The sequence below is a fragment of the Bison bison genome, unplaced genomic scaffold (genome assembly GCF_000754665.1).
Source record: "Bison bison bison isolate TAMUID 2011002044 unplaced genomic scaffold, Bison_UMD1.0 scf7180017864508, whole genome shotgun sequence".
Taxonomy (NCBI): Eukaryota; Metazoa; Chordata; class Mammalia; order Artiodactyla; family Bovidae; genus Bison; species Bison bison.
In genome coordinates, this window is record NW_011495064.1 from 2039993 (window position 1) to 2059648 (window position 19656).

Sequence of the window (19656 nt, forward strand, 5' to 3'; positions counted from 1 at the left end):
GACTGCAAGGAGATCCAACCAGTCCATTCTGAAGGAGATCAGCCCTGGGATTTCTTTGGAAGGAATGATGCTGAAGCTGAAACTCCAGTACTTTGGCCACCTCACGCAAAGAGTTGACTCATTGGAAAAGACTCTGATGCTGGGAGGGATTGGAGGCAGGAGGAGAAGGGGACAAGAGAGGATGAGATGGCTGGATGGAATCACTGACTCGATGGCCGTGAGTCCAAGTGAACTCCGGGAGTTGGTGATGGACAGGGAGGCCTGGCGTGCTGTGATTCATGGGGTCGCAAAGAGTCGGACACGACTGAGGGACTGAACTAAACTGATGGAATCTAGAAAGATGGTACTGATGAGCCTTTTTGCAGGGCAGCAATGCTCAGTGGTAAAGAAACTGCCTGCCAAGCAGGAGACCTGGGTTCGATCCCTGGGTCAGGAAGATCCCCTGAAGAAGTATATGGAAATCCACTCCAGGATTCTTGCCTGGGAAATCCCATGGACAGAGGAACCTGGCCGGCTACAATCCACAGGGTTGCCAAGAGTCGGAACGACTTAGCAACTAAACAACAACAGTGGAGATGCTGACATAAAAAACAGACTTGTGGACACACGGGGAAAGGGGGGACGAGTGGAGAGAGCAGGGTGAGAACACACGCTGCCGCATGCAAAACGGACAGCCAGGGGGAGCTTGCTCAAAGAGCGCAGACTGGGGCTCTGCGACCACCCAGAGGGGCGGGACCGGGCGGGTGGCGGGAGGCAGGTTCAGGGGACACATGTGTGCCTGTGGCTGAGTCATGTTGCTGTATGGCAGAAACCAACACAATACTGTAAAACAATGATCTTTCAATTAAAAATGCTTTTAAAATTAAAAAATTAATAATAAAAAAGAAGACACAGACACCTGTATTCAGGAAAACATACACACAAAACTCCGTCATTTTATAAAGCTGAAGTTTTTGCTTCGTTTCATCTGTTTTTAAGCAACATGAAGTTGGTTTTAGTGGAGATACACGATTGGTAACTTATTTTGAAAGATTTTCCCTCCTGAAAATGAGAGTCAGCTGATAGTTCCTCCTCAATGCTGATAATTATCTAAAGCAAAATTAGTACAAACATCAAGGTTAATGAAAACCGAAATGGGAGAAGGCCCAGACACTAAGTTTTCCAAGAACAAAGCACACGATTGTTCTAGACACACAAGTACTTAATGGCAAGTACAGAGCTCTTTCCTTGAGGGCCTTGTTATGATGGAGCCCTGGGGGCAGCGTCACTAGACTGTCTTTGAGCCAAGGTCCCTCAGTGAGGGACAAAGGTGGAACCGCCCCATTCGACAGTTCAGGCCTGGGGACGCTAGAACAGCAGGAAACCCGAGTCTAGAAGCCTCGCCCTCCCCTCTCCCCACCCCAGTCACAAACCAGCCTCAGCTTCCCCATCCCTACAGGGGATTAGCCGCCATTCACACGAAAGCGTGTGAATAGGGGATGACACTGGCTCCTGAAAGTGGACCAGCTCTGCTAACACTGACGCTCCAGACAAAAGAAAGCAGGAACTTATCACAGCCAGGAAAGGCTCGGGAGATTGGCTTGGTTTTTTTTTTTTTTTTTTGAAATAAATAATTTTTATTGGAGTACAGTGCTCCTGCTCAGTCACTTCAGTCGTGTCCAGCTCTTTGCAACCCCATGGACTGTAGCCCAGGTGGCGCCAGGGGTAAAGAATCTGCCTGCCAATGGAGGAGACACAAGAGACACAGGTTCAATCCCTGGGTCAGGAAGCTCCCCTGGAGAAGGAAATGGCAACCCACTCCAGTATCCTTGCCTGGGAAATTCCATGGACTGAGAAGCCTGATGGGATATAGTCCGTGGGGTCCCAAAAGAGTCAGGCAGGACTTAGCGACTAAACAACAAGAATTAACTAACGCAGACTTTATTCAGATTTATCAGTTTTTCTATGAACGTCCTTTTCCTGTCCTAGGACGCCATCCAGGTGCCACACTGCACTCAGTCACCACAGCTCCTTCCTCGTCTGGCTGCGGATGCTTTCTCAGTCCCTCCTGGTTTTTCACCAACCGGCAGTTTGAAGAGTACCAGTCTGGTACTGTGTGGACCATCCCTCACTTTGGTTTTGTGTGACATGTTTTCTCATGATTGGACTGGGCCGTGGGTTCTGGGAAGAGAGAAGTGCTCTTCTCATCACATCGTATCAGAGGTCCACATCACTAACATATCTTATTACTGATGATATTAACCCTAATCATGTGGTTAACGTGCGATCTACGGATTTCTCCACTGTAAAGAAACTCTTTTCCATTTCCAAACTTGATTCTTTAAAATAGAAGGAAGTTTCTAAGTCCAACTCATTACCAAGGGAAGGAAAATGAAGCTCCTGAAGGGGCCATTATCATTTGGAATTCTTTACGGAAGACTTAGGGCTCCCCTGGTGGCTCAGAAGGTAAAGAGTCCGCCTGCAATGCAGGAGACCAAGGTTTGATTCCTGGGTTGGGAAGATCCCCTGGAGAAGGGAATGGAGACCCACTCCAGTTCTTGCCTGGAGAATCCCATGGACAGAGGAGCCTGGTGGGCTACAGCCCATGAGGTCACAAAGGGTCAGACATGACTGAGTGACTAACACTTTTACTTTATCTCTTTTATCCCATTTATATTACTTGTTTAACTGTTTGCTTACATGATTACTGGCTTGTGTTTAGTTACTTTATACTTTGGGTTATAATCCAAAACTACACTATCTATTTTCTTGCTCTAAGTGTTCCAGCTTTGGCCCCTGGGAGCTCTTTCAGTAGGCTCTTTCCCATATTCCTTGGACATACCCCCACGTTTTTCTATTGCTTGAGACTTCAGTTAAACTGGACTTCAGTTAATCTGTCCTAAGTACTCCCATTTTTATGATTTTGTTCACTTCACCAACCCCAGGCATCACTATGAATAAACCTAGTGGAGGTGATGGAATTCCAGCTGAGCTATTTCAAATCCTAAAAGATGATGCTGTGAAAGTGCTTTACTCAATATGCCAGCAAATTTGGAAAACTCAGCAGTGGCCACAGGAGTGGAAAAGCTCAGTTTTTCATTTCAATCCCAAAGAAAGGCAATGCTAAAGAATGTTTAAACTACTGCACAATTGCACTCAGCTCACACGCTAGCAAAGTAACGCTCAAAATTCTCCAAGCTAGGCTTCAATAGTACCTGAACTTCCAGATGTTCAAACTGGATTTAGAAAAGGCAGAGGAACCAGAGATTAAATTGCCAATATCCACTGGATCATAGAAAAAGCAAGAGAATTCCAGAAAAACATCTACTTCTGCTTCATTGACTATCCTTTGACTGTGGATCACAAAAAAATTGTGGGAAATTCTTCAAGAGATGGGAATACCAGACCACCTTACCTGGCTCCTGAGAAATCTGTGCACAGGTCAAGAAGCAACAGTTAGAACTGGACATGGAACAATGGACTGGTTCCAAATTGGGAAAGGAGAATGTCAAGGCTGCTTACTAAATGTCACCTTGCTTATTCAACTTATATGCAGAGTACATCATGTGAAATGCCAGGTTGGATGAAGCCCAAGCTGGAATCAAGATTGCTGAGAGAAATATCAATAACCTCAGATATGCAGATGACACCAGCCTTATGGCAGAAAGTGAAGAGGACCTAAAGAGCCTCTTGATGAAAGTGAAAGAGGAGAGTGAAAAAGCTGGCTTAAAACTCAACATTCCAAAAATGAAGATCATGGCATCTGGGCCCATCCCTTCATGGAAAATAGATGGGAAAACAATGGAAACAGTGACAGACTTTATTTTCTTTGTCTCCAAATCACTACAGATGGTGATTGCAGCCATGAAATTAAAAGACACTTACTTCTTGGAAGAAAAGCTATGACAAACCTAGATAGCATATGAAAAAGCAGAGACATTACTTTGCTGACAAGGTCCATCTAGTCAAAGCTTTGGTTTTTCCAGTAGTCATGTATGGATGTGAGAGTTGGACCATAAAGAAGGTTGAGAACTGAAGAACTAATGCTTTTGAACTATGGTGTTGGAGAAGACTCTTGAGAGTCCCTTGGACTCCAAGGAGATCAAATCAGTCCATCCTAAAGGAAATCAATCCTGAATATTCATTGGAAGGACTGATCGTTGAAGCTGAAGCTCCATACTTTGGCCACTTGATGCAAAGAGCTGACTCATCGGAAACGACCCTGATGCTGGGAAAGATTGAAGGCGGGAGGAGAAGGTGACAACAGAGGATGAGATGGTCGGATGGCACCACCAACTCAATGGACTTGAGTCTGAGCAATCCCCGAGAGTTGGTGGTGGACAGGGAAGCCTGGCGTGCTGCAGTCCATGGGGTTGCAGAGTCGGACATGCCTGAGCAACTTGAGCAACGACAACAACCCCATCTGAGGTTCACTTGCATTTCTTCCTCATTTGAATTCCTCCACTGTGAATTTTCCCTTCTTCAAGGTTGAGCAAAGAACACCATTAATTCCTGGTGTTAGTCTCTCAGTCTTGTCTGGCTCCTCTGTCCATGGAATTTTCCAGGCAAGAATACTGGAGTGGGTTACCATTCCCTTCTCCAGGGGATCTTCCCAACCCCAGGGATCAAACCCGGGTCTTCTGTATTGCAGGCAGATTCTTTATACTGTGTGAGCCACCAGGAAAGCCCATTAACTCCTAAGTGTCCACTGAACTCTAAAATTATTCTTGTGGTCAAGTTCATTAAAGAGCTCCATTTTCTTGTGTTACTTGTGTTAATAAAGGCAGTTTTGTGTCCCGAGCTATAATAGGCTCCCTTGAATACAGAGACTGACAATATACTTGTGTGCATTTTTCAGCATCTAACAGGGCGCCTGGAAGAAAGGGGAAATCCAGAAAATGCTTCTGGATGGTTATGCTCGTCTGATGGTCCTTTTCTAGAGCGGCATCTTGGTGATGATTCGCTGGATCCATCTTCATTTCCAGGTGCTCTGCGGCTGTCGTACTGAATTCCAATTGCAACCACCAACAAAATACCACCAGGCCTTTTTTCCAAATATACAGAATGACTTAATAGGCTTTGGTAAGAAGTAAGAAAATGAAAATTATTTCATACCTCTTTTTAATCTTTTTGCGACACTTTTGATTCCCTCCTATCCATTACACATTAGAAATTCACCCAACAGTGGGAGGGAGGCTCAAGAAAGAGGAAATATGTGTACACTTACAGCTGATTCATGTTGTTGTTCAGCAGAAAGGAATACAACATTGTAAAGCGATTATCCTCCAATTAAAAAAATTTTTTAAAAGACAAAACTGTGAATCACTTCCTTGTCACTTAAACTCTGAAGTGTAATATGATCACGGTAGGCAATGAAAACACATATGTGAAATCCCAGAGGAATAAAAACTCATGAGTAGAAACCACCACCAACAGATTGGCAGGAGTGTTTTCTAAAAAAGCAAAGAGCTGACAACTGAGATATGAAGGGCTTCTTCTGCACCCTGGGGGCATTCTTACCTGACGCCTAATCCTCATGCTGGTCATGGGAGTCAAATATTTATGTTCCAGATACCAGGCTCGCTCCTGGAACACAAGCTTGGTTCCATATAGCAGACAAAACTAAGGGTTGTGGGGAGAGGAAAGAAATGGAAGAACATGTTAGAAATTGCAGAATCTAAGGAAGTGAATGAGAAATAACATAATACACTTCCTAAAATCATAAAAGCTAATACATACTTAACGTAAGATGGTCACATTTAAAATTTTTTTATTTTCTATGGGATATAATTGATTAACATTGATGTGTTAGTTACAGATATATAGCAAAGTGATTCAGTTATGCCTGTATAAATATCCATTCTTTTTCAAACTCTTTTCCTATTTATGCTCTTACAGAATACTGAGTCGAGTTCCCTGTACTATACAATAGGTCCTTGTTGGTTATCTATTTTAAAGATAGCAGTGTGTACCTGTCCATCCCAAACTCCCCCTCTGTCCCTCCCACCCAATGCTTTCTCCCTAGTAACCATAAATTCATTCTCTAAGTCTGAAAATGGTCACATTCTGGACATGCAGTTTATGTTTTATGTTTTGAAACCACTCTATGGAGATATTTAAAGCATAGATAAAACTATAAAAAAAATAATGTAACCAACTCCCATGTCTCCATCCTCCCAGTTCAACAAATATAAATTCACAGCCAGTCTTGCTTCATCTGTAATCTCTAGTTCTTTCCTATCCCAGATTATTTAGAAGCAAGTGTTAGCCACTCAGTTGTGTCCAACTCTGATCCCATGAACTGTAGCCTCTCTCCATGGAATTCTCCAGGCAAGGATACTGGAGTGGGTAGCCATTCCCTTCTCTAGGTTTAGAAGCAAGGTCCACTCATAACATATTTTAAAAGATAAATGTAATATATTTGTTTGCTTTTTTCTTGATCCATGAAAGAATACTCTAAACACACATTCTGAATAATATCATCTTGATATTTTCCATTGAACATGCTATTTGATTCGACCTTCATAAAAATAGCATTCTTCATTTGCATTTTATTTCAATATGTTTCTTCTATCATATTTCTGAAACCTTCACACAGACATCCTTCATGATATCAGTGGCATCCAGGCAATAATAGATGAGTTTTACTGTATCAGCAAGTAATTATTTTATTTTATTTTACTTGGCCACACCATGCAGCATGTGGGATCTTCCCCAACTAGGGATCAAACCTGTGCCCCCTGTACTGGGTGCACAGAGTCAACCAATGGACCACACAGAAGTTCCAGCAAGTAACTTGTGAATTAACTATTCTTTTAACTTTTCACATTTAATAATTCCAAAATTATACAAAAGTAGAGTCGGGGCAGGAGGAGAAGGGGACGACAGAGGATGAGATGGCTGGATGGCATCACTGACTCAATGGACATGGGTTTGGGGAGACTCCGGGAGTTGGTGATGGACGGGGAGGCCTGGCGCGCTGCGGTTCATGGGGTCGCAAAGAGTCGGACACGACTGAGTGACTGAACTGAACTGAACTGAGAGACAATAGTATAAAGTACCTCCATGTTCCTGTCATCCAGCTCTAATAGTGATCCACTCATGGCCAGTCTTGTTTTATCTCTACCCACATCTGTTTCTCACTTTCTGTATTACTGTGAAGTTCAGCTGTTACTAGCTCTAGGTTGGGAGGGAAGAGAGAAGGGAGGGACTACTGGATCCTGGAAGAAAGAACTCTGTATTCAGGAACACCTTCAGAGGAGCTGTCACCTTCATCAAGGAACACAGAAACCCGAAGGTGATCTCACAAGAAGGCAGGCAAGGGGCAGGGATATTCCACCTTATTCTTCTCCCTGTCTCTGATCTCTAGGTGGGGCTTCCTGTTCTCCGAACCTAACTGGATCCAAAGGGCAAGAATTCCTCTGATGTTAGTTCAGTTCAGTCACTCAGTCGTATCCGACTCTTTGGGACCCCATGGACTGCAGCATGCCAGGCTTCCCTGTCCACCACCAACTCTCGGAGATTGCTCAGACTCAAGTCCATTGAGTCGGTGATGCCATCCAACCATCTCATCCTCTGTTGTCACCTTCTCCTCCCGCCTTCAATCTTTCCCAGCATCAGGGTCGTTTCCGATGAGTCAGCTCTTTGCATCAAGTGGCCAAAGTATGGAGCTTCAGCTTCAACGTCAGTCCTTCCAATGAATATTCAGGATTGATTTCCTTTAGGATGGACTGATTTGATCTCCTTGCTGTCCAGGGGACTCGCAAGAGTCTTCTCCAACACCACAGTTCAAAAGCATTAGTTTTACAGTGCTCAACCTTCTTTATGGTCCAGCTCTCACATCCATACATGACTACTGGAAAAACCATAGGTTTGACTAGATGGACCTTTGTTGGTAAAGTAATGTCTCTGCTTTTTATATGCTGTCTAGGTTTGTCATAGCTTTCCTTCCAAGAAGTAAGTGTCTTTTAACTTCATGGCTGCAATCACCATCTGTAGTCATTTGGAGACAAAGAAAATAAAGTCTGTCACTGTTTCCATTGTTTCCCCATCTATTTGCCATGAAAGGATGGGCCCAGATGCCGTGATCTTCATTTTTTGAATGTTGAGTTTTAAGCCAGCTTTTTCATTCTCCTCTTTCACTTTCATCTAGAGGCTCTTTAGGTCCTCTTCACTTTCTGCCATAAGGCTGGTGTCATCTGCATATCTGAGGTTATTGATATTTCTCTCAGCAATCTTGATTCCAGCTTGGGCTTCATCCAACCTGGCATTTCACATGATGTACTCTGCATATAAGTTGAATAAGCAAGGTGACATTTAGTAAGCAGCCTTGACATTCTCCTTTCCCAATTTGGAACCAGTCCATTGTTCCATGTCCAGTTCTAACTGTTGCTTCTTGACCTGTGCACAGATTTCTCAGGAGCCAGGTAAGGTGGTCTGGTATTCCCATCTCTTGAAGAATTTCCCACAATTTTTTTGTGATCCACAGTCAAAGGATAGTCAATGAAGCAGAAGTAGATGTTTTTCTGGAATTCTCTTGCTTTTTCTATGATCCAATGGATATTGGCAATTTAATCTCGGGTTCTTCTGCCTTTTCTAAATGCAGCTTGAACATCTGGAAGTTCTCAGTTCAGGTACTGTTGAAGCCTAGCTTGGAGAATTTTGAGCGTTACTTTGCTAGCGTGTGAGCTGAGTGCAATTGTGCAGTAGTTTAAACATTCTTTGGCATTGCTTTTCTTTGGGATTGGAATGAAAATTGAGCTTTTCCAGTCCTATGGCCACTGCTGAGTTTTCCAAATTTGCTGGGTTATTGAGTAAAGCACTTTAATAGCATCATCTTTTAGGATTTGAAATAGCTCAGCTGGAATTCCATCACCTCCACTAGCTTTGTTCATAGTGATGCTTCTTAAGGCCCACTTAACTTTGCACTCCAGGATTCCTGGCTCCAGGTGTGATACAAGTCATGTAGATCAATTTTCTCGGCCCAGAGTAGGGTTGAGAAGGGTGGAGAATAAGAGATGGAGAGGCAGATGGAGGATGTCTGGCATGTGTTCCATCCCTAATGACCCCCACAGGTGGTCATCCAGCCTTAGCCCAGTTCTATCTCAAGTTCAAGATCACTTGGAGCCCCTCACAGACCCCAACTTCTGGCACTATTCTCAGACCTCTTCCTAGACTGCCACCTTTAAAAAAAAAGTCATTGATGTATAGTTGATTTACAAAGTTGTGTTACTTTTTGCAGCATAGAAAAGTGATTCAGTTTATATGAAATGAACTGATCTAATGAATTGTGTTAATCACTTAGTTATGTCCAACTCTTTGTGACCCCATGGACTGTAGCCTGCGAGCCTCCTCTATGGGATTCTCCAGGACAAGAACACTGGAGTGGGTTGCCATTCCCTTCTCCATGGGATCTTTCCAACCCAGAGTTTGAACCCATGTCTCCTACATTGGTAGATGGATTCTTTACCACGGAGCTGCCAGGGAAGCCCCACATATATGTACATATATATTCTCTTTCATATTCTTTTCCATTTTGGTTTATCACAGGGTATTGAATGCAGTTCCCTGCGCTACAGAGTTGGACCTTGTTGTTTATCCATTCCATATATAATAGCATTAAGCTAGTAATATGAAACTCCTAAATCTTTCCTCCCCCACTCTTCTCCTCCTTGGCAATGACAACTTTGTTTTCTATGTGTGTGAGTCCATTTCTGTTATGTAGATAACTTCATTTGTATCATATTTAGCTTCCACAAATAAGTGATATCTATAGTATGTTTTTCTTTTTCTGACTCACTTCACTTAGTATAATAATCTCTAGATCCATCCATGATGCAGCAAATGGCATTATTTCATTCTTTTTTACAACTGAGTAATGTTCCATTGTATATATATGTACCACATCTTCTTTATCCACTTACCTACCAGACTGCCATCTTTAACCAGGGTCACATCATGCTCCATGACTATTCGGCCCTATAGCTGCTCTGCCCTTCTGTCCTGAATTGTCCTCCCAATGATAGTTCGTGGCTCTGGTGTATCTGATGCTCAGAGCCACTTCTCTGGCTTTGAATTTCTGCTTTTCTCCTTGAACACAGTTCAGACTCTTCTTTGGCTAGCCTCTTTGCTTGTCTGGGGAAACAGGCATCCTTATTCTTGGTTGCCAGCAGAACACCACCTCCAAACACCATCAGCCCAGCCTTAGACCCTTAAAGAGAACCTGAGCGTGTTTCCTTTTATGTTCCAGAGATGGGAGCTCAGTGCCACAGAGGCATCCAGTTCTTCTATCTACTCTTGGAAGAACCATTGCCTATCGAGCCATTTGTTTATGTGGAACCTGAATTTATGGAGTGCTGACTCTGTCAGAAAGGGGTCTTGTCCTGCTCATTTCTGTGTGTCTAGGGACTGGAAAAGGAGCTGGTAGACAGTAAGAGACTGGCTGACATCCAATTTCGTATACTTCCTGGCTATTAATCCTATAACTTTTGCTGCCTAGGGAGTAGAGCATGAACATATGAAAGTATCCAGACAACAGCTCTTAACAAGTGTAAAGATGAGTTTCACATCCCTACTTAGTCTTTCTCCAGATGATCAGCCTTCACAGACTGCCATTTTTCTCACCTTGCAGCTTCCAGCTCTTGTGCCACCTTGAACCTGGTAGCTCCTTTTAAATGTGTAATTCTCCCCTCCAAGGCATCTCACGGGATGAGCACAGGGCCCGGGTGTTTTCTCATCACTAGTGTCGGGCCACCATTGCTGTCCTGCTCTGGACTCTACACTTTTACAAGCAAGGTAAACGGAATTTGCTTTTATGACAGCCACATAATGGTTTTTTGAAGAAATGACTGAAAGAATATGATGCAAATTTGATTTACATTGAATGCTTGCTCAGTTGACACTCCTACTGCGTCTTTTTCTCCACAAACTGTTTCAACCAACTTATACATACACATACACATCCCACCTACCTCTGCTACTGCTGCTGCCAAGTCGCTTCAGTCGTGTCCGACTCTGTGTGACTCCATAGATGGCAGCCCACCAGGCTCCCCCGTCCCTGGGATTCTCCAGGCAAGAACACTGGAGTGGGTTGCCATTTCCTTCTCCAATGCATGGAAGTGAAAAGGGAAAGTGAAGTCGTTCAGTCATGTCCGACTCTGTGCGACCCCATGGACTGCAGCCTACCAGGCTCCTCCGTCCATGGGATTTTCCAGGCACGAGTACTGGAGTGGGGTGCCATTGCCACCTACCTCAAGTCCCCCAAATCTCTAAGAATATCGATTCAGTCACCTCACATGTTTGTAGCATTTTACAAATTGTTAAGTCCCACCTATGTCTTTATATGTTAGAACCCAACTGATGGGTCTAAAACTTTTCATTTGAATATTTGAGAATCTCTTTAATAGACTATCATTTAACTCATATTCCTCTAGCTTGTACATAAGGATATCCTAAGGGTCTGGAAGGTGTGGGCCAAAATCAAGATATATCAAGTATTTAGTATTCCAGTAATCTGATTAAGAAAGGAAGTAAGATTAGTTTAGCAAGAGCTTGGCTTAAAGCTCAACATTCAGAAAACGAAGATCATGGCATCTGGTCCCATCACTTCATGGGAAATAGATGGGGAAACAGTGGAAACAGTGTCAGACTTTATTTTTCTGGGCTCCAAAATCACTGCAGATGGTGATTGCAGCCATGAAATTAAAAGATGCTTACTCCTTGGAAGGAAAGTTATGACCAACCTAGATAGCATATTCACAAGCAGAGATATTACTTTGCCAACAAAGGTTCGTCTAGTCAAGGCTATGGTTTTTCCTGTGGTCATGTATGGATGTGAGAGTTGGACTGTGAAGAAGGCTGAGCACCGAAGAATTGATGCTTTTGAACTGTGGTGTTGGAGAAGACTCTTGAGAGTCCCTTGGATTGCAAGGAGATCCAACCAGTCCATTCTGAAGGAGATCAGCCCTGGGATTTTTTTGGAAGGAATGACGCTGAAGCTGAAACTCCAGTACTTTGGCCACCTCATGTGAAGAGTTGACTCATTGGAAAAGACTCTGATGCTGGGAGGGATTGGGGGCAAGAGGAGAAGAGGACGACAGAGGATGAGATGGCTGGATGGCATCACTGACTCGATGGACGTGAGTCTGAGTGAACTCCGGGAGTTGGTGATGGACAGGGAGGCCTGGCGTGCTGCGATTCATGGGGTCACAAAGAGTCGGACACAACTGAGGGACTGATCTGATCTGATCTGATAGCCATAGTGAACACAGACAGGCTCCTAGTGACCATCTTTTTCTTTCTTTCTTTTAAAACATATTTAGGTAGGTATAGCTATTTGGGCAATGGCACACCACTCCAGTACTTTTGCCTGGAAAATCCCATGGATGGAGGAGCCTGGTAGGCTGCAGTCCATGGGGTCGCTAGAGTCGGACACGACTGAGTGACTTCACTTTCACTTTTCACTTCCATGCATTGGAGAAGGAAATGGCAACCCACTCCAGTGTTCTTGCCTGGAGAATCCCAGGGACGGGGGAGGCTGGTGTGCTGCCATCTATGGGGTTGCACAGAGTCGGACACGACTGAAGTGACTCAGCAGCAGCAGCTATTTGGCTGTGACAGGTCTTACTTTGTGACATGCAGGATCTTCCATCTTTGTCACGTCATGCGAGATCTTTGGTTACAGCATGTAACCCTGGCCAGGGATCAAACCCAGGCCCCCTGTATTGGGAGTGTGGAGTCTTAGCCACTGGACCACCAGGGATGTCCTGTGACCATCTTTTTCTAATTGCTCATAAACTACTATGAATCGCTTTTTCTCACATTTTAACTTGGATTTATATCAATCTTAAATTCTATAGTTTCCACAATCATTATTTCTATCTTTAAAATGTGGACATTTGCTCATTTATGCTTTTCTGACATCTCTTTTGTCCTCTGTAGTTTCACATGTCTCACAACTGTGTCCTTCCCAATTCAGAGAGAAGACGGGAATTTGGGAGACAGGTAGGGCTGCTTTCTCTTTGCATTTATGAACATCAAAGCTTTCTTCCCCACACCAGTTATCTGTCTCCTCAAATGCTGAGTGTAGCTAAAAAGAGCCTTTGACATCTTCTGCTGCTGCTAAGTCACTTCAGTCGTGTCTGACTCTGTGCGACCCCATAGATGGCAGCCCACCAGGCTCCCCTGTCCCTGGAATTTTCCAGGCAAGAACACTGGAGTGGGTTGCCATTTCCTTCTCCAATGCATGAAAGTGAAAAGCAAAAGTGAAGTCACTCAGTCGTGTCTGACCTTCAGCGACCCCATGGACTGCAGCCTACCAGGCTCCTCCGTCCACGGGATTTTCCAGGCAAGAGTACTGGAGTGGAGTGCCATTGCCTTCTCTGTTCACATCTTCATCAGATTATTTGCAAGCCTCACGTTATACTGGGATTTGAGCATACTGACATTTATTAAATGCTACCCTTTGTATTTGTCTCTGGACAAGCATTCCTTCATCATCCCATTCCTCATTCTTATAGTGTCCTTAGACTTATGGTCATCAGGGTGCCCTCCCTACACGTCTCTCGGTTTCTTTACATGTATCTCAAATTACCCCTTCCCTCCTATGTCTATTGTACTGTCAGAATAATATTTTACTGTTCTTCTTACTCTTAAGTACATGTGCCCCTTGGAAATCTCTGTCCAAAGAATCATAATAACCAGTATTTATTAAGCATGTACTATGTGCCAGGCACTACGAGGTATTTTCCATGCATCTCATTTAGTCCTCACAATAATCCTGAATGTAGCCACAACTCCTAGGCAGAACAAATGGAGAAGCAATTTGAGGAACTGAAAAATCATAGTAGAGAGACTAGGGAAGAAGACCAGAATTTAGAGTACCACCAAACAGCTGGTGAGTCTAATTTTTTTTCCTAGTCCTCAAACTGCTTGTCCTTGGAGTCATATGCAGCAGACCAAGGATGGAAAACGGAGCCCTGAGGAACCAGAGTACCAAGGAGGTCATGGAGAGGGAACCCCATAAACTTGTTTATGAACTTCTGGGCTCAACCCCAGGTGTGCATACACGGATCTAATGCTCATCAGCACACAAAACACTCTGAGAACTGAACTAGCAAGTAAATGAGCTCCAGATGTCAGACTGGCCACTGTGTGGTGTGTATGTGGGACAGAGCAGAACAGAGCTGCACAGGCTTTGAGGCCAAAGTGACACTGAAACCGCAGTGAACGAAAGGTGAGCTGCAACGCAGCCCAAAAACCAGATATACTCACTGCTGAAATGAAAATATTAACATTCTTCAGTGGGATTCTAAAAAGACCCAGAATCTCATAACATAATATTCAAAATGCCCAGGAAATGGGGAATCCCCTGGTGGTCCAGTGTTTAGGACTCTGCACTCTCACCACTCAGGCCTGGGGTTTGATCCCGGGCTAGGGAACTAAGATCCCACAGGCTGTGAGGTACAAAAACAAAAATGTCCAGAAAGTAATTTTTTAAAGTTCAGCACATGAAGGGCAAGGGAAATATAACCTGTGTAGAAAAAGACAATTAACACATGCCAATGAAAAATGGCACAGATGTTGGAATTATTTGGCAGAAGTTTTAAAACACCTTTGATAGCACAGAGTAAAGTTAGTCAGAAAGAGAAGAACAAATAACGTATATTAATGAATATACGTGAAATCTAGAAAAATGGTAAGTAAAAGTGTTAGTCGCTCAGTCACGTCCAACTCTTTGCAACCCCATGGACTGTAACCCACCAGGCTCCTCTGTCCATGGAATTCTCCAGGCAAGAATATTGGAGTGGGTAGCCATACCCTTCTCCAGGGGATCTTCCTGACCCAGGGATCAAACCCATGTCTCCTGCATTGCAGGTAGATTTTTTACCGTCTGAGTCACCAGGGAAGCCCAGAAAAAATGGTAGAGATGATCTTATCTGCAAAGCAGATATAGAGAACAATCACACGGACACCAAGGGGGGAGGGGGTTGGGAGGGACTAAGATTGACAGGTATATATACTATTGACATATATATATGTACTATTGACATGTATATATACTATTGAGATTGACATATATAAATGTCAATTGACATATATATATATATACTATATATTGAGATTGAGATTGACAAATATATATATATATATATACTATTGATACTATGTATAAAATAGATAACTAATAAGAACCTACTGTATAGCACAGGGAATGCTACTCAATGCTCTGTGGTGACCTACGTGGGTAGGAAATCCAAAATAAAAAAGGAGGGCAGGAGGGATGTATGTATATGTATAGCTGATTCACTTTACTGTACAGTAGAAACGAACACATTGTGAAATGACTATACTCCAATAAAATTTATTTTTAAAAATGTAAAAAAAATTCTTTAACAAGTGATCATAAACCATCTTGAAACAAAAGGTAAAGTAATAGGTTTTAATGCAGAAATAAAAGATACTAAAGAGAATGGAAATTTTAGAACTAAAAATTACAATGATCAAAAGAAAAATCAACAGCATTAGGATGGGGGAAACAGAGGTAAGAGTTAGTGAGCTGGATGATGGAGCAATGGAAATTGCTCTACTTGAACAACAGAGAGAGAAAATAGACTGAAAAAAAGAGAACAGAGTCTCAGGGACCTGTGGGACTATAATAAAAGATCTATCCTTAATACCATTCCAGAAGGAGAAAAGGAAGAATACAGGAATGGAAAAATACTTGAAGATTTAATGGCTGAAAAAGTCTTCACATTGTGGGGGCGGGGAGCTCTACACATGTGCAAGTTTCAGAAGTTTGGTGAACTCCAAACAATAAACACCAAGAAATCCATGCCCACAACAAAATCAAACATCTTGAAATGAAAACAAAACCAAAAAAATCTTGAAAGCAGCTGGAGAAAAAATGATACATTACCTCTAGGAGAAAAATAATTTCAATAACTGGATTTCTTATCAGAAACCTTGGAGGCTAGAAAGAAGTGTTGCAACATTCTTTTTAAGTACTTAAAATAGCAGGTACATCCCAGGAGTGAATAAAAATATCCTCAGGACTGAAAATGAGATAAAGATATTTTCAAATGAAGAAGCACCAGCAGCATTTGTTATCAGCAGACTGCTCCAAAAGAATTGTTAAGAGTTCCTCAGTCAGAACAACTATATGCAACAAAAATTAACTAATAAAAAATAATAAGACAAAACAAAACAGAGTTTCTCAGTCAGAAGAAAACTTAGAGTAAAAGGAAACTTGCAATATCAGGAATGGAGGAAGAGCAATAGAAATGGTAAATATCCGACTATTTTTCTCTTGAATTCTTTTAAAGTGTGTGTAATGACTGAAAGCAAAACCTATAATATTGTCTGATGTGGTTTCCTATGTACGTAGATTACTTACAAGATGCTTATGATACACAGAAGGGAAAGAGTAAAAGATACTCTATGATGGTAAGGTTTCTTTATTCCACCTGAAGAGGCCAAATGTTTAAGTAGACTGTAAAAAGTTTGATACCTATTTTATAATCCCTAAGGCATCCATGAAAAGGAAAAAAAAACAACTGTACATAGAAATATAGGTAGCTCAAAACCCTGAAGAATGCTCAAATAACCCAAAAGAGGATGTGTATTGTAGGCTGTGATGGCCATTTAAGGATACCAGGTCCTATTTCCTAGAATCTGCAAACATTACTTTATAAGGAAAAAGAGTCTTTGTATGTGTGATCAAGTCAAGATTCATAAAATGAAGAGATAATTCTGTATTAACTGGTGGGTCCTAAATACACTCACATGTATCTTTATAAAACGGAGGCAGAGGTACTTCCCTGGCAGTTCAGTAGTTAAGACTGTGTGTGATGCAGGGGGCACAGGTTCAATTTTTGGTTGAAGAACTAACATCCCACATGCCATGTAGCACAGCCAAGAAAATATAAACAAAAACAAACAAAAGAGGGTCCAAAGACAGAATGTGAGCATGCTAAGTCCCTTCACACTCTTTGCCACCCTGTAGACTGAAGGCCGCCAGGCTCCTCTGTCCATGGAATTCTCCTGGCAAGAATACTGGAGTGGGTTGCCATGCCCTCCTCTAGGGGATCTTCCCGATTGGATTGAACCTGCGTCTCTCTCTGTCTCCTGCATTGGCAAGTGAGGTCTTCACCACTAGCGCCACCTGGGGAGCCCCCATAAACAAAATAGGAGGAAGCAATGTGACTACAGAGCCAGAGACCAGAGTGAAGTGGCCACGGGTCAAGAAATGCCAGCAGCCAGCAGCTACCAGAAGCTGGAAGATGCAAGAAATGAATTCTCTGGAGCCTCGAAAGGCAGTGCAATCCTGCCGACACCTTGATTTGGCCCAGGGATGCTGATTGCAAACTCCCAGCCTCCAGAACTACAAGAGAATAAATTTCTGCTGTAATCCACCAAGTTCATTGTCATTTGTCACAGCAGTTAGGAAACTAATTTAACATATAAGAGAAAGTGAAAAATAAGACTGTCTGTATTCACAGACAACATATTTGTTTACATACAAAAACACAAGAGTTCTACCCAAAACCCCCAAATCTCTAGAATTAATAGTGAGCTCAGCAAAGTCATGAGACTCAAGGTTGACATACAACATGTCAATTGTATTTCTAGATACTAGCAATGTACAGTTAGAAGCCAACATTTAATACAATATATCCTTTATAGTCGTTGTTCAATTGCTAAGTTGTGCCCGATTCTTTGGGACTTTGTGGACTGCAGCACGCCAGGCTCCACTGTCCTTCACTATCTCCTGGAGTTTACTCAAACTCGTGTCCATTGAGTCAGTGATGTTATTTAACCATCTCATGTTCTGCCAGCCTCTTCTCCTCTTGCCCTCAATCTTTCCCAGCATCAGACTGTTTTACAGTGAATTGGCTCTTCACATCAGGTGGCCAAAGTATTGGAGCTTCAGCCTCAGCATCAGTCCTTCCAATGAATATTCAGGGTTGATTTCCTTTAGTTCTAACTGGTTTGATCTCCTTGCTGTCCAAGGAACTCTCAAGAGTCTTCTCCACACCACAGTTTGAAAGTATCATTTCTTTGGCACTCAGCCTTCTTTATGGTCCAACCTTTTATAGTAACTCCCCCCAGAATGAAATATTCAGGTATAAATTTACAAAAATGTGTATATTATCTTTATGCTAAAAATGCTGATGAAAGAAATCAAGGAAGAACTAATAAAGTAAATTGGCAATGTCAACAAAGTACATGGGCCAGTTCTCCCCAAAGTGATCCATAGATTCTACATAATTCCAGTAAAAATCATAGCAAACTTTTTTTGTTGATAGAATAAAGCAAATTCTAAAATTTATATGGAAAAGCAAAGAAACTAGAATGACTAAAACAATTGCAAAAGAAGAATAAAGCTAAAGGAATTATTCTGTTTGATTTTAAGACTTACTATAAAGTTACAATATTCAAGATAGCATGGCTTTGTCCAGAGATAGACACATAGGCCAACGGGACAAAAGGGAAACAGAGAGAGCCAAGAATAGATCTGTGCAAATGTGTGTGAGTGATTTGGATAAAGATGCAAAAGGGATTCAATGCAGGAAAGACAGTCCTTTCAACAAATGATGTGAAAACAACTGGATAGCAATAGTCAAGAGATAAATAAATCTTGACCTAAACCTCACACCTTATACACAAATTGGTTCAAAGAGAATCACAGATCTAAATGTAAAACACAGAATCCTAAAACTTCTAGAAAAAGATATGGGGAGAAAACCTTCAAGACCTGCGGCTAAGCAACTGTCCTTTTTTTTAATTAATTTTTTTATTGAAGGATAATTGGTTTACAGAATTTTGTTGTTTTCTGTCAAACCGCAACATGAATCAGACATAGGTATACATATACCCTTAATAGCTCCTCCCTTAAAGGAAGCTTCTTTTAAACTTTTTTTTATTTTCAAGTTTAAAAAATGTTTATTTATTTATTTATTTTTGGCTGTGTTGGGTCTTCATTGGCCTTTCTCTAGTTGTGGCTCGTGGGCTTCTCACTGAAGTGGCTTCTCTTATTCGGGAGCATGGGCTCTAGAGCTTCTGTATTTGTGGCAGGCCGGCTCAGGAGTTGTGGCTCCCGGGCTCTAGAGTGCAGGCTCAGGAGTTGCGGCTCCCGGGCTCTAGAGTGCAGGCTCAGGAGTTGCGGCTCCCGGGCTCTAGAGTGCAGGCTCAGGAGTTATGGTGCACGGGCTTAGTTGCTCTACGGCACGTGGGATCTTCCTGGACAGGAATTAGATCCGTGTCTCCTGCATTGGCAGGCTGATTCCTCACCATTCAGCCACCAGGGAAGCCCTAAGCAAATACTCTTAGATAAGACACAAAAAGCACAAACTATAGAAAAATTGATAAACTTTGTCAAAATAAAAACATTGCAAAACACTTTAAGAGAATTAAAAGACATGCCACCAATTGGGAAAAACATTTGCAAATCACACATCCAAGAAAGAACTTGTATCCAGAACTGATAAAGAACTCTCAAAACTCAACAGCAGGAAAAATTATCTGATTTTAAAATGGGCAAAAGAAAACAATAAAATAAAATGGGCAAAAGATTTGAACAGACTTCATGAAAGAGGACACACAGATGGCAAAAAGGCTCATTAAAAGATTTTCAACATCATTAGGAAATGCAAATTAAAACCAGATGAGATATTCCTA

General features: G+C 42.3%; 1 protein-coding gene across 3 annotated transcripts in view; it reads right to left on the reverse strand.

Annotated features, from left to right (window-relative positions):
- Positions 1-19656, reverse strand: part of ACOXL (acyl-CoA oxidase-like) — a 332871-nt gene that overhangs the window by 20090 nt on the left and 293125 nt on the right. For 2 of the 3 annotated variants that reach the window (XM_010829556.1, XM_010829558.1), the window contains exon 18: positions 5500-5601. In XM_010829556.1, coding sequence (XP_010827858.1) covers positions 5500-5601 — 102 coding nt within the window. Of the gene's footprint in view, positions 1-4635; positions 5057-5499; positions 5602-19656 lie in introns of those variants that run through there. The other variant, XM_010829557.1, reaches the window with a different exon arrangement.